The sequence below is a fragment of the Myotis myotis genome, unplaced genomic scaffold (assembly GCF_014108235.1).
Source record: "Myotis myotis isolate mMyoMyo1 unplaced genomic scaffold, mMyoMyo1.p scaffold_m19_p_7, whole genome shotgun sequence".
In the NCBI taxonomy this organism is placed as follows: Eukaryota; Metazoa; Chordata; class Mammalia; order Chiroptera; family Vespertilionidae; genus Myotis; species Myotis myotis.
This window is the reverse complement of record NW_023416379.1, coordinates 14,801,236-14,815,278: the sequence shown is the minus strand read 5'-3', so window position 1 is coordinate 14,815,278 and position 14,043 is coordinate 14,801,236. Positions and strand designations below refer to the sequence as shown.

At 39.1% G+C, this 14,043-nt stretch overlaps 1 protein-coding gene across 9 annotated transcripts in view; it reads right to left on the bottom strand.

Annotated features, from left to right (window-relative positions):
* Positions 1–14,043, bottom strand: part of HSF2 (heat shock transcription factor 2) — a 63,988-nt gene that overhangs the window by 23,579 nt on the left and 26,366 nt on the right. The window contains exons 9-14 of one of the 9 annotated variants that reach the window (XM_036317159.1): positions 13,498–13,737; positions 12,747–12,852; positions 6,716–6,769; positions 4,652–4,736; positions 4,481–4,542; positions 4,081–4,220 (exon numbers count right to left, since the gene is read on the bottom strand). In XM_036317159.1, the coding sequence (XP_036173052.1) occupies positions 4,490–4,542; positions 4,652–4,736; positions 6,716–6,769; positions 12,747–12,852; positions 13,498–13,737 (538 nt within the window). In that variant the 3' untranslated portion in view covers positions 4,081–4,220; positions 4,481–4,489. Of the gene's footprint in view, positions 1–3,214; positions 4,221–4,480; positions 4,543–4,651; positions 4,737–5,074; positions 5,486–6,715; positions 6,770–12,746; positions 12,853–13,497; positions 13,738–14,043 lie in introns of those variants that run through there. The other 8 variants (XM_036317158.1, XM_036317156.1, XM_036317160.1 and 5 more) reach the window with 8 other exon arrangements.

Sequence of the window (14,043 nt, the reverse complement as noted above, 5' to 3'; positions counted from 1 at the left end):
CTGAGTTTCTCCAATATTATACACAAAACAATGTCTACAAAACTCTTGGATGTTTACCCAGAACTAATGTTCACACAAAAAATTACATAAATATTCATAGGAGCCCAACAGGTGAAGGTTTAAACACAGTGGTACATCTGTATCATGGGATACTTTAAAAAGAGTGAACTACTGGTACAACTTGAATGATCTCCAGGGCAGTATGCTGGGTTATAAAAACTAATCCCAAATGGTCACATGTGGTGTATTTATATAGCATGCTTGCAATGATAAAATTGGAGAAATGGAGGACAGGTTACTCGTTCCCCAGAGTCAGGGATGAAGGGATAGAGGAATCCTTGTGGATGGGTTAAGTGTTTAGTTTTATAAATTGCCAAACTTTTCCAGAGTGACCGTAGCATTTCATAGTCACACCTTTGATTTGTTTGATTTCTTTGAATTTTTGCATTTGATAGCACTTATTTTAGCTGTCCTGAGAGAAATGTGGCATCTCATTGTGGTTATAATTTGCCTTTCCCAAATGGCTAATGGACAGTATCTTTTCATGTGCATATATGCCATCCATGTGTCCTCTGGTGAAATGTCGATTCATGTCTTTTTTGCCTTTTTCTAATTGGATTGTTTTTTTAAATTTGTGTTGTTTTTTATATATTTTAGGTACTTGTACTTTATCAGATATGCAGTTTGCAAATATTTTCTCCCAGTCTGTAGCTTTGTCTTTCCATCTTAACAGGGTCTCTGCAGAGCGAAAGTGTTTAATTTTGATTGGATTCCATTATCCTTGTCTTGCTGCCCAGTGACATCTCTAAAAGCATCCTTATTTACTGGGCAAAAGCTGTTCTCCTTCACCCTCAATTTTCTCAGATATATATATATATATATATAGCATAAAGAGAGCTTCTGTTAATTTTGTAGTTATTAGAACCAATAGGATACATATATGGAAGTGGCTCACAGATTGCAAAGCTGATGGGTTTAAAATCTAGCTGGCAGACAGAAACACATAAACTGACGTGTGTAAGGCAGTGGCGCCATGGCCACTTGGGTTGTTTTTGAGACAGCATGGAAGATACTGTTGGACCTTTGGGCTCAGAAATGTTCCTTTGACATTCCAATCTAAGTTAAGGTTAATGGTGAAAAGTTAACATTGACAGTATGTACCTTGACATACATTGAAAATGGCACTTCACCTCTGTAGTCTTTCCCAAAACCTAATAATCCCAGTCTAACCATGAAAAAACATCAGGTAACCCCAAATGGGGGGACACTACAAAATACCAGGCACTGTTCCTCAGAACTGTCAAAGTGTAGCTTATTTGTATTATAGTCTGTTTGACAGCAATTTCTTGAAATAGGTTGATTTTGCTCTATTGCCCAATGTGCAACCAGTTCTCAAAAAAAAAATTCCTATCTGTTTGAAACAAAGGTCTAGGTGCTAATTCTTAAATGTAGGATTCTGTACATGTTCATCAAACGTCATACAACAAAACCAACTTTACCATAGACTAATTGATATAAACAATGGTTAAGTTCATCTGGCATATTTCTGTTCACAAAAACATCACCAAACTTCTAAATACCCCAAATACTTCTAGTATTACACATAGAAATGTGTTCTATACATACATTTAAGAAAGATTAATAAAAACAAGATAATTATTTTCTAGTCTGCTTATTCCAGTTCATGTGCAGGTGGCCAGAGCCTATCACAGCAGCTCAAGGCTCCAGGTGGGAACCAAAGTTGGACAGGACACCCTTCCATCACGGGGTACACTCATACCCACACTCACACTCACTCTACTGAGACAATTTATTGACAGTGATTAACCTCACGTTCATATCTTTGGGACATAGGAGGAAACGAGTCCTAGAGAAAATCCACACAGACATGGAGAGAACATGCAAACTACACAGTGGCCCCAGCTGGGAACTGATTTCCTCATCAACGTTATCACGAAACAACAGTGAATGACGTAATGGAGGACCAGCTGTAGCGACACACCTTGAAAAAAACATTTAGCTCTCTGTAAGTTACAAGCTACCTCCTATTTTATCTTTTTGAGGTAAAAGAAAGTTGGAGGGGGATAGAGATGGGAGTTACCCTCTAAATTAACTGTCTTCATATAGTGGTAATTTGTTTTCCAAGTAGTACACAGAGACTTTCTCTGGTAAACACAAACCAAATTATTTTTACAGGAATCAGTTTCCAGATCTCCAATTTTCATGTGTACCTTCCTAAACTTGATCTGCCTGAAAAGATGCCTCAGGACAAGGCTTTATCCCCCCTTAACAATTATTCTTTTCACATTAGACAAAATAGATACACCTTCTATCCATTCTGAATCTTAAAATGTCAACTTAAAATTACTAAGGGATATAAAGTTTTCCAAAATCATTCTAGAATACTTCCACAGCTCCAAAATTTCCCCAAGGAGAAGAAACTTGATATCCCAGTGAGGAAGGGAAGAGAAAAAGAAAAGGTCTCTAAAGTTCTCTCTCCTCTAAGTCAACTCTTTTCACCTGAAAACGTCTAGAAAGCTTATGCAGAAAACTATTCTGAGGTCTTCAATTAGTTCACTAAGATCCCATTGTCTGAGCCAAATATTTTAGAATCTTCTAAGAAAGGGTTTTCTATTCCTCTGTGCTAGGCTTTACTTTGAATTTTTGCATCATAGCAAGGAGAAATTCCAAGATATCAAGAGACAGAATATGGCCAATAGGGAATCCACCTGTGTAATACCTCATTAAGTAGCCCCATAAAATATTCAGGCACCATACTGCTTCCAGCCCCCTGCCTGATCTTCAAGTGATAAAAGAGATGGCCTTATCTTGCACTAAGTGTCTATAATCCTCTGAGCACCTGTTCCAAAGAGACAAAGTGACCTTTCTCTCAGAACAAAAATTATCGGCCCTTAGTGGCATCCACTGATAATGTTCTTTACTCATCTGGAACAATGAGAGGCATAATTCTCTCAGTTCCTTATTAGAAACAGAAAGCAAGCCACTATAATTTTTAAACAAAGAACTATAAAACATTAAGTTTAGAGACTTTATATTTCTCCCTTTTTGCAATACAGTCTATCTTTTGAGATGAGGCACAAAGATCATGATGTAACTCATAAGAAAGGACAACAAACTACTTCGTATGAAAAGGAAAAAAAAAATGGTTCATGTGGATGTCACCTCCAAAGAAGACACATAATAAACACTAGAATGCAACATTCATTATATTTATTTTACTAAATATTATGGTTCAAAAAACAAACCAAAAACTTTTACTTAAAACTAGTCCAACTAGGTGGATTGGGCTGACACCATCCCATCCCCTTCTAGGTAGGTATACAGAACTGGAACCATATCAGACAGCAAGCACTCATGTATACTTTGCCTTTCCTGATGAACATGAATGAACTTCTCTGAACCAAGAGAGACAAATGAAGTTTTACAAGATACAGGCACTTTATGTTCCCAGTTTTAAAAATAAGCCAAGTGAAAAATACTTAGTAAAAGTAATTGGAACAGAGAAAGCTTTAGGAGTTCTACCATTAATTTTAGTGACTTACACTCAATGCCAACAGACAGCATCAAACAAGTAAAACAAACAAAAGTTTAACCTGGGTTAATGGGCATATATATAAAAAATAATTCAAATTTACTACAATCAGAAAAATATGCCCACCTGAATCCAACTTAAAGATATGCAATAATGTGCATTACACTCTGTGTACCTATATAGCTGAGTAATACCTGAAAGCTTTGCAAGACTGTGTGCTTAGTGAGAAAAGCAAAAGGTGCTTTTGATTCCACAGTATCCAATTAAAACAAAACAAAGCAATTTACAAAAAAAACGGGTACCAAATAATACTTTAAAATAAATAGTTCATCATTTTGATGAATATATACATGTAGAGTCCACTTCTTGGAAATTTAGCTATCTAAAAGTGGCATATCACTATCCAGAGGTGCAGGAGCCAGTTCACATAAATAGAACAGTGTGGCTTCACTAGCTTCGGCTTCAGTCAACGGCTCCAGGCGAACAAGCTTACTTTGGGTTGGTTCTGGTTCCAGGCTGCTATCCAGAAGCTCATCAACTTCTATGGGTTTTTCTACAGAAGACATAACTTCTGATGATGCTGTGCTCCCCTGTTCAACAGCAGAAGCAGGGTTCCCATCAAGGAATGCAAGAAGTGGAAAGGCAGTGTACTGGATAAGCTGTTTATCTATAACAATGATTAGAAAAAAAGCACTTTTATCACCAGCTTATACAGAGTTCAAGATGAAAGTGGAAAATACAAAAACAGAGATCTACTTATGTGTAATCACTAACCCAACAAAATAAGAAATAAGGTATTTGTCAGTAAATTATAAGATGTTCAAGTCAGAAAAGTTAGTCTTTTATTCAACAATTAAGAAATGAAGGTTCTTTCTAAAGTTAAGTAGAAAAAACCCACACACAACTTAAAATTTTAAGAACTATTACCTCACCAATTCAATTTTCTCTGTATGCTGGAACCATTACGCAGAGAACTGAGATCAATATATCTGTGTTCAATTGTTAAGAATGGCAAGAAGTTCATTGTCATGCATTAGCTTCTACGTAGGACTTTTACTTTTGAAATTCTATAGAAATTAGTATTACATTTATACCTACCTGTTTTGGGTTTAGATTTTCTTCCTTCTTCTGAAACTGGCTGAACCACATTGTTCTTGGTAGTTTCTAATCCTTTATTCTCTGACTAAAAGAGAGAAAAATAACAAAAATACTTTTTCATGTTCCTGAAAATAGCAAAAAATAAAAAAACTGTATGTTAATATTGGTATATTATCTGACATATATGGGAAGGGGGAGCGCCAGGAAAGATGCACTAGAGAGAGATTTGAGTAGAGGTAACAAGACTGATTTAAAAAGCTATTGCTGTCATCATGTGGATAAATCAAAGATCCTGAACTAGGATGACAATAGTATGAAAAAGAAGGAGCATTTCAACAGCAGAAAACACAGAATTTGTCAAGGACAAAAGATGGGAATAAGTCAAAGATGGCTGGTTTCAAACTTCTAATAAAGAGATCACTCTTGAAACAAACCAATTTTAAAGTTTTCATTAAAAATGTATTACACATTTCTTTCGCAGAGTAAATGAACACATTTAGATTAGTTGAAGATAACACGATGACATCCTAAAACTATTTATCCCTATATTTGGAAGCCTCAAAGTTGAAGTGGTTCTTCATTTCCTTCATGTGGCTCTTTCAGTTCTTTTCTGTCATTTAAATTGCTTCTTTCAACCAGTGATGTCTTCTCTCCTTACATATGATTGTAAGGGAATTAAGTCACTAATGCTGTTAAATTCTTCAGTGCTCTTTTCAAGGATATTCAAAGTGAGGTGGAGAGGTTCACAACTTCTCCTCAATAGCTGTAAATCCCAGATAGCTGATGCTGGTTAGGTACATATGGTGTAACAAACACACTAATTCCAGTAATTCCCTGATATTCATTGTAAAATAAAGCAGTATGAGTTCCAGGATTCAGAAAGAATAACAACGCCACGATATAATAAGAACTTACGCCTTTCCAAAAATTTACATTAAAATATTTCTTAGTTAGCATTCACAATAAATATTAAGGCAATAATACCATAATTTTTATACTTCCTAAAATAGGTATTTTCCAAGGATACCACTAAAACATATGAGAACAAGGATGACAAATGGGTTTCAGCTCCCATGCAAACTCTTATTCATTAGTAGGGGCCACTTAGAGTCCTGTATTGAGGAGTATCCTGATTTATTAGGAAAGAGTATTGTAATCCATGTCACATAATATCTGTCATGAGCAAGGGAATAGCAGTTGATGTGTCATTGTTTTTGGTAGTTTCTAATCCTGGGCAATTTAGAGTTGAAAGAATTCGTGAACTTTGAATCAGAAATTATACATTCACTTTGGATGACTTACGTTAGGGGTTGGCAGACTTTTTCTATAAAGGCCAGTTAGTAAATATAAGTACATATATAAATGTGTTCTCTGTCATAACTACTCAACTCTGTAATTTTTGTGCAAAGGCAGCCATAGGCAGTACATGAAAGAACAAGTGTGGCTGTGTTCCAATAAAACTTATTTACAAAAGCAGGCAGTATGCCTGAATTTGTCATGTGGACCATAGTTTGCCTAGATTTATGTTATAAGATTCTATGGACCATTTCAGCACTATGTTTCAGTAAATATGATATTATTAAATGTTAGACCTTAAGTTGAATGAACATATGTCTTGCATTTATTTAGTGATGTGATATAGTATTTATTTTTTTGTATACAGTGTGTCATTCTTTATTCTTGGATCTCCTTCCTATTCCGAAAACCAATACCTTAAATACAGTTAAACAGCAAAATGCATATTGCTCCAAAATACATAGAAAAATTAAATCTGAGTTCTAGATTAACAGTTTCGAATAGTTTAATCAAGTGATCTTCCAGCACTTTGAGGGCTGACTTCATACTAATAGTTAATGGTATTGATAGTTAAGTGCCAGCCTAACTGGGTAATAATTCACCCCATAACCAAAAGCTAATTTTTCATCTGGAATTTTACTATCTTGATCACCCATATTAGGTAATAGAAAATGCTTTGTAACTGGGAGAGGTATTGCTCTATGCTTACTAAGACTTTTTAAAAATTCTTATAGCTATGGGTCCTGAGCAACATTAATTAAAACTTACTTTTGTATTATTGATGTAATCTGTGGGATTCATCTGCACAGAACTAGTGAAAAGCTGAAAGACCAAACAAGAAAGATGGTAAGTTTAAAAAATATTAAAAAGCTAACTGTATTCAAAATTTTTATACAGCCATGTTGGGTGAAGAGATATAGTTCCTGCACTAGGAAGCTCCTATAGAGTAAAATAAGTTGGGAAGAGAAAAGCAGAAAGAAAAACAGAGCAAGCTAGCCCATGAATTAGACATTGTAAAGAATCCTATCTAATAAAAGAGAAACATGGTAATTGGCGTACGACCGCTACCCTTCCCATTGGCTAATCAGGGCAATATGCAAATTAACTGCCAGCCAAGATGGCTACCGGCAGCCAGGCAGCTTGAAACTAACATGAGGCTTGCTTGCTTCAGTGACGGAGGACTCCAACATTCCCCGCCTGCCACTGCAGGCCTCTGAGCTGCAACTCTAAGCAACTATGTAACAAATATAGAAGCTAAACAAAACCCCAGAAACCTGCTTTAGTCCGCCGGGCTTCAGCCAGCAGGATCGCAACATTGTAAGCAAAGGCCAGAAACCTACTTTCAGCAGCAGAGGCCTAAGAGCTGGAGCCAGGCCTCAAAGCTAAAGCTGGCCCAGAATAAAAAAAAAAAGAAAAAAAGGAGCGGTTGGGACCTTCAGTCACCCCCAGCCTGAAAACAGCCCTCAGCTCCTCACCCAGACTGGCCAGGCACCCCAGTGGGGACCCCCACCCTGAAGGGTGTGTGACCAGCTGCAAACAGCCATCATCCCCTCACCCAGGCTGGCCAGGCACCCCAGTGGGGACCCCCACTCTGATCCAGGACACCCTTCAGGGCAAACCAGCCGGCACCCACCTGTGCACCAGGCCTCTACCCTATATAGTAAAAGGGTAATATGCCTCCCAGCACCGGGATCAGCGGAGCTGCGAGGCCTCCCGGCACCGGGATCAGCGTGACAGGGGGCAGCGCCCAAACCCCTGATCGCCCTGCGGCTCTGTGTGTGACAGGGGGCGGGCCATAACCTCCCTATCTACCCTGCTCTGTTTGTGACAGGGAAAGGCGCCCCAACCCCCTGATCAGCCCTGCTCTGTGCCTGATAGGGGGGAGCTCCCCAACCCCCTGATCGCCCTGCGGCTCTGTGTGTGACAGGGTGCGACGCCCCAACACCCCCCCCCCCCCCCCCACGGGCCCTGCTTTGTGACGGGGTAGAGCCATAACCTCCCCATCAGCCCTGCCCTGAGTGTGAGAGTGGCGGCGCCCCAACCCCGATTGGCTCTGCTCTGTGGGTGATAGAGGGCGGCGCCCCAACCCCCTAATGGGCCCTGCTCTGTGCGTGACAGGGTACAGAGCCCCAACCCCCCTGATGGGCCCTGCTCTGTGCGTGACAGGGTACAGAGCCCCAACCCCCCTGATGGGCCCTGCTCTGTGCGTGACAGGGTACAGAGCCCCAACCCCCCTGATGGGCCCTGCTCTGTGAGTGACAGGGGGCAGTGCCCCAACCCCCTGATTGGCCCTGCTCTGTGCATGACAGGGGGTGGTGCTGCAACCTCCCCATCGACCCTGCCTTGAGTGTGACAGAGGACGGTGCCCCAACCCCCCAATTGGCCCTACCCTGAGTGTGACTGAGGGTGGCATCACAACCTCCTGATCGCCCTGCTCTGTGCATGACAGGGGGTGGCGCCCCAACTCCCCAATCGGCCCTGCTCTGAGCCCAACCAGGGGCTGCACCTAGGGATTGGGCCTGCCCTCTGCCACCTGGGAGCAGGCCTAAGCCAGCAGGTCGTTATCTCCCAAGGGGTCCCAGACTGAGAGAGGGCACAGGCCGGGCTGAGGGACCCCCCCTTCCCCCCGAGTGCACAAATTTTAGTGCACCGGGCCTCTAGTCCTATATAATAAAAGGCTAATATGCAAATCGACCGAACAGCAGAACGACTGGTCGCTATGACACACACTGACCATCAGGGTGCAGACACTCAACACAGGAGCTGCCTCCTGGTGGTCAGTGTGCTCCCGTAGAGGGAGCACCATTCAACCAGAAGCCAGGCCCGTGGCAGCCATAAGCCGTCAGTTGGATGTCCCCCAAGGGCTCCTGGACTGCAAGAAGGTGCAGGTTGGGCTGAAGGAACCTCCCCCCCCCTCCAGTGCACGAATTTCGTGTACTGGGCCTCTAGTTTCTCTATAAAACTATAAAGTAAAAACTTGAGACAAATGGTGGTTTTCCACAGCTCCCTTCTCCTTCATTTCCTTTATTTTTCTTCTCCCTAAATGCCTCGGGCCTTAAGTGCCAACCAGGACTGAGTTCATTGCCCTGACACTGTCTTCACTGACTATTTGCTAATCATGTGATAAATTTATGGAATCTGTTCTATGATAGTGGCTCCTAGACTACAAATGGCATACCTCCTTGCTGGTTCTTTTCACCACGCCTAGCAAGGGAAGCTATAAATGCTAAAATCACTGCTTACTGTACTCCTCAGGCCAGGCAGTTTACAGACATAACTTTTGTTTAAATTGTTAAGTGTCAAAGTTATTCATTCCATAGGATTTATTGACCATATAATAATTAACATCATAAAGAATATAAAATGAATACACTATTCCTGCTCTTCAGGAGCTTACAATCTAAAAGACAAGAACAACAGCAAATAGTAACATATGATCATATACAATCCGTATTATAATAATAATGGATGGTGGAGCTAAAAAGTACTAAGGAGTTAAGAGAAAGAAAGAAGAAAAACACACAGACACAAACATACACAAATATACACAGAATAAACAAAATATCTGGATAAAGCTATGCAACATGTATCAGTCCCTGGGGAATGGTTAATGACTTGGAAAGGAAGGAAGGGGAAAAAAATACACTGTAACATTAGCAACAACCAAGAAGATGACCAGTCCAAATAACACACAAGTTCTAAGTTGAATAGTAAGTTGTGTACATAAGGTTCAAAAAGTAAAGCAAGGCCAGTCAGGGAACAAGACCACATTCTCTCCACAGTAATAAGTGGATGGGGCAGTGAAATTTGGCAATTTCAGTATTTCCAGAGAACAAGCACAACAAACAGTTTACAGGATACAATGAAATGCAGAGGCCACAGGCAGGTTCCTCCTCTATCCTGTCTAGACACTGATTCTCTCAAAGTTCCACAGTCATGGTAGACCTAAAGATATCCCAGCTCCTTCTTTTCTTTTATTAACTTTATCACCTACTGATCTTCGAAGAGGAAGAGACTCGGTTCAGGTAGCTATAGGAGACTGCCAGTCTCTGCAGTTCAGCTTAGAGGCCTACCCAGATTTTGTTCCTAAAGAGAGAGGCACCTAAAGAGGCCCAACGGTGAAAGATCCCCACTCATTTTTGCCCCACTCCTCCTACACACTGACTCAGGATGGCCTTCGTGTATTCCCAGCAGATGCATAGTCTGAACTAAAAAAAAGTAGATCAAGAGGAGGAGCTGACATAGTTGGGTTGAATTCTATGGCCAGACCTATTCTGCCGACTCCACATGGGATCACTCATAACTGGACTTTGCAGAGAGAATCCATGAACTCTTCAGCATACTTATTTATCCCTTATTATCTTTGCCATCTCAGAGAACAAAGCAACCTATAGGTGGATTTTTTTATTTATAACAATACAGCATAATTCAAGGATGAGATAATTAAGGTCTAAGTAAGAGAGCCAATATTAGAAACAAAAAGCAGGGGTGGCTTGTGAATGCTATTTTGAAAAATACTCAGGACTTGAATGATGAGATAAAGATCAGGAAGCCAAGATGCCTCTGTGATTACTATCCTGGGTGAGTGAAGTCTGGTATCACTTCAAAAATTAAAAATCTAAAAAGGGTATCTAGCTTAGAAAATAAAAAAAATTGGTATTAAACAGAATCTAAGGCAAGATCTGATGACTCTTAAAGGCATGGACTTAGAATTCAAGCAAGTTTACTTTAAAAAGTATTAAGAGCTGGAGATATACATTTAAGAGCAATTCTATAAGCACAAATCCCTTCAGAGAGGAAGGACAGAAAAAGAAGAGGTATAGAAAATAAGAGGATAAAAGACTGAGTACCTTTGGGGAAGACCCAAGTAGAAGTAGAAAACAGCAAGAAAAAGAAGTTTTTAGAGGAAATGGAGAATGTTTAGGGTGACAGGAGATAACAAAGGTCCAAGGGCTTCTAAAATCAACAGAACAAGTTCTGTTTTAGAAAATTAATAGTATAAATAATAATACTGCTAATTACTTATAATTCTTATAACAGCCCTTCTGGGCATTAGCTACATTTTATAGATAGGGAAACTTGGAAAGAGAGCTTAATTTTTCCAAGGTTAATAATAGCATAGCTAGTATAGTAAGAGGAGCCAAAAGTAGAACCCAAATCTGATTCAAAACAAATGTTCTTCCACTAGCCCAGTGACCTTAATTAGGGAGGGGGGGAGATCACAGGAAATCACAGCCTACTTACTATGGATAAACCAAGGCAGCACAAGCTTAGAGTAAATAAGAAGATAATACAGGGTTTCAAATGAAATACAGAGTAAAAAAGAAGTAACACATATAGCCACTCATTTCTAAATGAGTGAAAGGATTAGAAAAGCAGAATGGTAAATGAGCAGAGCAACATGTCAAAATGCTTTTTAAGATGGGAAAGCATTAAAGGCAGATGGGAAAGATCAAGGATAGAGATAGAAAAACTAAGATGCAGGGAGGATGTGTACAAATTGGCTTTAAAGAGGAAGTACTTCCTGTAAGATGAGATTCCACATCTATGAGAGGACCAGGAAGAGGTGAATTATCCTTTGTGAATAGGAAATAGTTGGCTGGATGAGGCCTTGAGGACAAACAAGTATGATAAATGTTTCAAAGTTGAATTAAAATAACCTAGTTGAAGATTACAAGGATTTGTAGAGGTTATAGGATTTTATTTTTTTCTTAGTGATCTAAGGGACAGATATTCTAAAAGGAATCTGGGTTCAGAGTGGGGATTAAGACTGATAGAATCAAGAAGGTAAGTCAAGTTACTGTTAACAAATTGAAGTAGGTCATTAACATGGATGCTGAATTCACCTAAGATGGTAACGTAGATTGGCATGGAAAAGAAGTCTTCAAAGAAGATGAAATCCATCCTAAGAGGCACTGAGTGTTTGGGAAAGATGATAAAGTCTTATGACACACAGACTGATGAGTAGAGAGATAAGGTGGTCAATTAAGATTGAAGAGGAAGAAAGAACTAATTCCTTTTAGCCTCATTGAGAAGCTCTTCAACGGACAAAACTGTATACTCTTGACATGAGAGAAGCATTTTAAGGAGAGAAAAAAAAAGTCAAAACCTTCAAAAGGCAGAAATATGTTCACAACAGAAAATGAAAATGGGGAGAGAACCAGATTCATCTGGATGGGAGCAGGTCACAAAGGAAGCTTTAGGCAAGGGGAAGAGGAGTAATAGTTACACAAGGGACGAGAACAAGAAAGGTGGTTAGTGCCAGGAATGGTAGATGAGGATTCACAGACCAGACAACACTGGAGTCAAGTTCAAAGAGGTGGTAGTGGGGACTGAAGCAGGAGAACATTAGGACACAGGACACACACATTATAAAAATATATCAAGTATAATACATTTGAATAGAAAATGTTAATTCCAAAAGTTAGTAAATGCCTTCATGCTGTTTTCTGGCCACATATCTCTATTAGTAACTTCCACCAATTTCTATTCAATGAAAATTTATTCTAAAGAAAACCATAATACAGCAACAAGTCCAGACAAGACTTAATAGTACTGTTGAGCAGAGTTGATATGTTGTTACAGGGGGATTAACTGAACTGCTATTTATAGATGGGTAGTGATTACCTACCTTCATTGTCTTGAACCCATCTGTTCAATCTTTCTGATAAACAAAACCATTATTTTTTTAAAAATGCAAAAACAAGTGTAGAATACAAGAAAATGACATACTGATTTATAAATAACATACAAAGACACACAAACTACCAGTACAGCTAAGATTATTCAAAGTACCTACATCAACCAGGAGATCTGGGTCTATGCTAAACTGTCTTCCAGACAGCATGGCTTGGAAGTCCTCTAAACTGCAATCAATACTGTCAAGATAATCCAACAGCTCAACCCTAAGGAAAAAGATTTTTAAAAAAGAAATCAATTAGATTTTCCTGTTTTTATGTTTAAATTACACTGCAATCTAGCAAGGCAAAACATTTCCAGCAACTGTGGAATCCTTACCAATTCTTATCTTAGAGGTCCTATTCAGTATTTGGGATTCCTAAAAATTTGGTTAACCAAGAACTCACAGCACTTTTACATAAAACTTTAGTGTTTACAGAAAAAAGGTTTTGCAAAAACAGACTGATTTCTTTCTTTCCTCTATATTATAAATTATTAAATGTTTAACTTCTTATTACTGGTCATTGCTACTAATTTCTGTGCGTGTTTTTTAATGCTAAAAATAAGTCTCTCAATAGAGGTATGTTATTCCATTATCCTGATATAAACACAAGTACAATCACATATACTTTATGGACATTCAAAACAAATATTTCATTAAGAAAATCTGAGGAACTGCCAAAAAAATCCCCAAACTACTCTTGGAATGATTAATTCCTTCTCAAAACAGCATTTGTGGAGCTCAGCCCTGACCAAAACACAGAAAGGTAGACTACATGGGTTCATAATGAGAAAGGTAGGTCAATCAAAGAGAAAGAGAATACATGAAATAAAGAAAGAAAATAAATTTAGACATCTAAATGAACACTCACTTTCCCAAAAGATTGATGTTATCATTTAAAATGGAATCCATCATGGTAACAGGATCATCTGCAGTCAGACTGGAGGAGCCATTTAGCTGGATGGCACTAGACATGAGAGGACTAGTGCCATCACTGCCTGAACTTAGGGATTCTCTGGCTGGTTCATTCTGATCTCCACTCTGAATGACGGGTGCATATTCATCTTCATTGTCATCTTCAACAATGACAATATCAGGGTACTGGCTACAGCTATATCAACAATAGGAGAAAGAACCAATTACAGACCAATTCAATAAATTAATTCTATCCATTCCTTTTCCTTGGAAATTCTCTCCCCAAACCACATATCAAAAGGTTTAAATTTCTTGGGGGAGTATCTTAATCACAAATATTGATAGTTCATATGATGTAAGACCACAAAGAATCAATTAAAGCTGTTTAACTACAAAATTAAAAAATCAGAATTCTCATTAGTTTTTTGTTGAGTTTTTTTGCTGGGGGGGGAGTGGGAGGGTGAGGAGGGATATCTGGCTGAATAATTTGGCTTAATTTTTC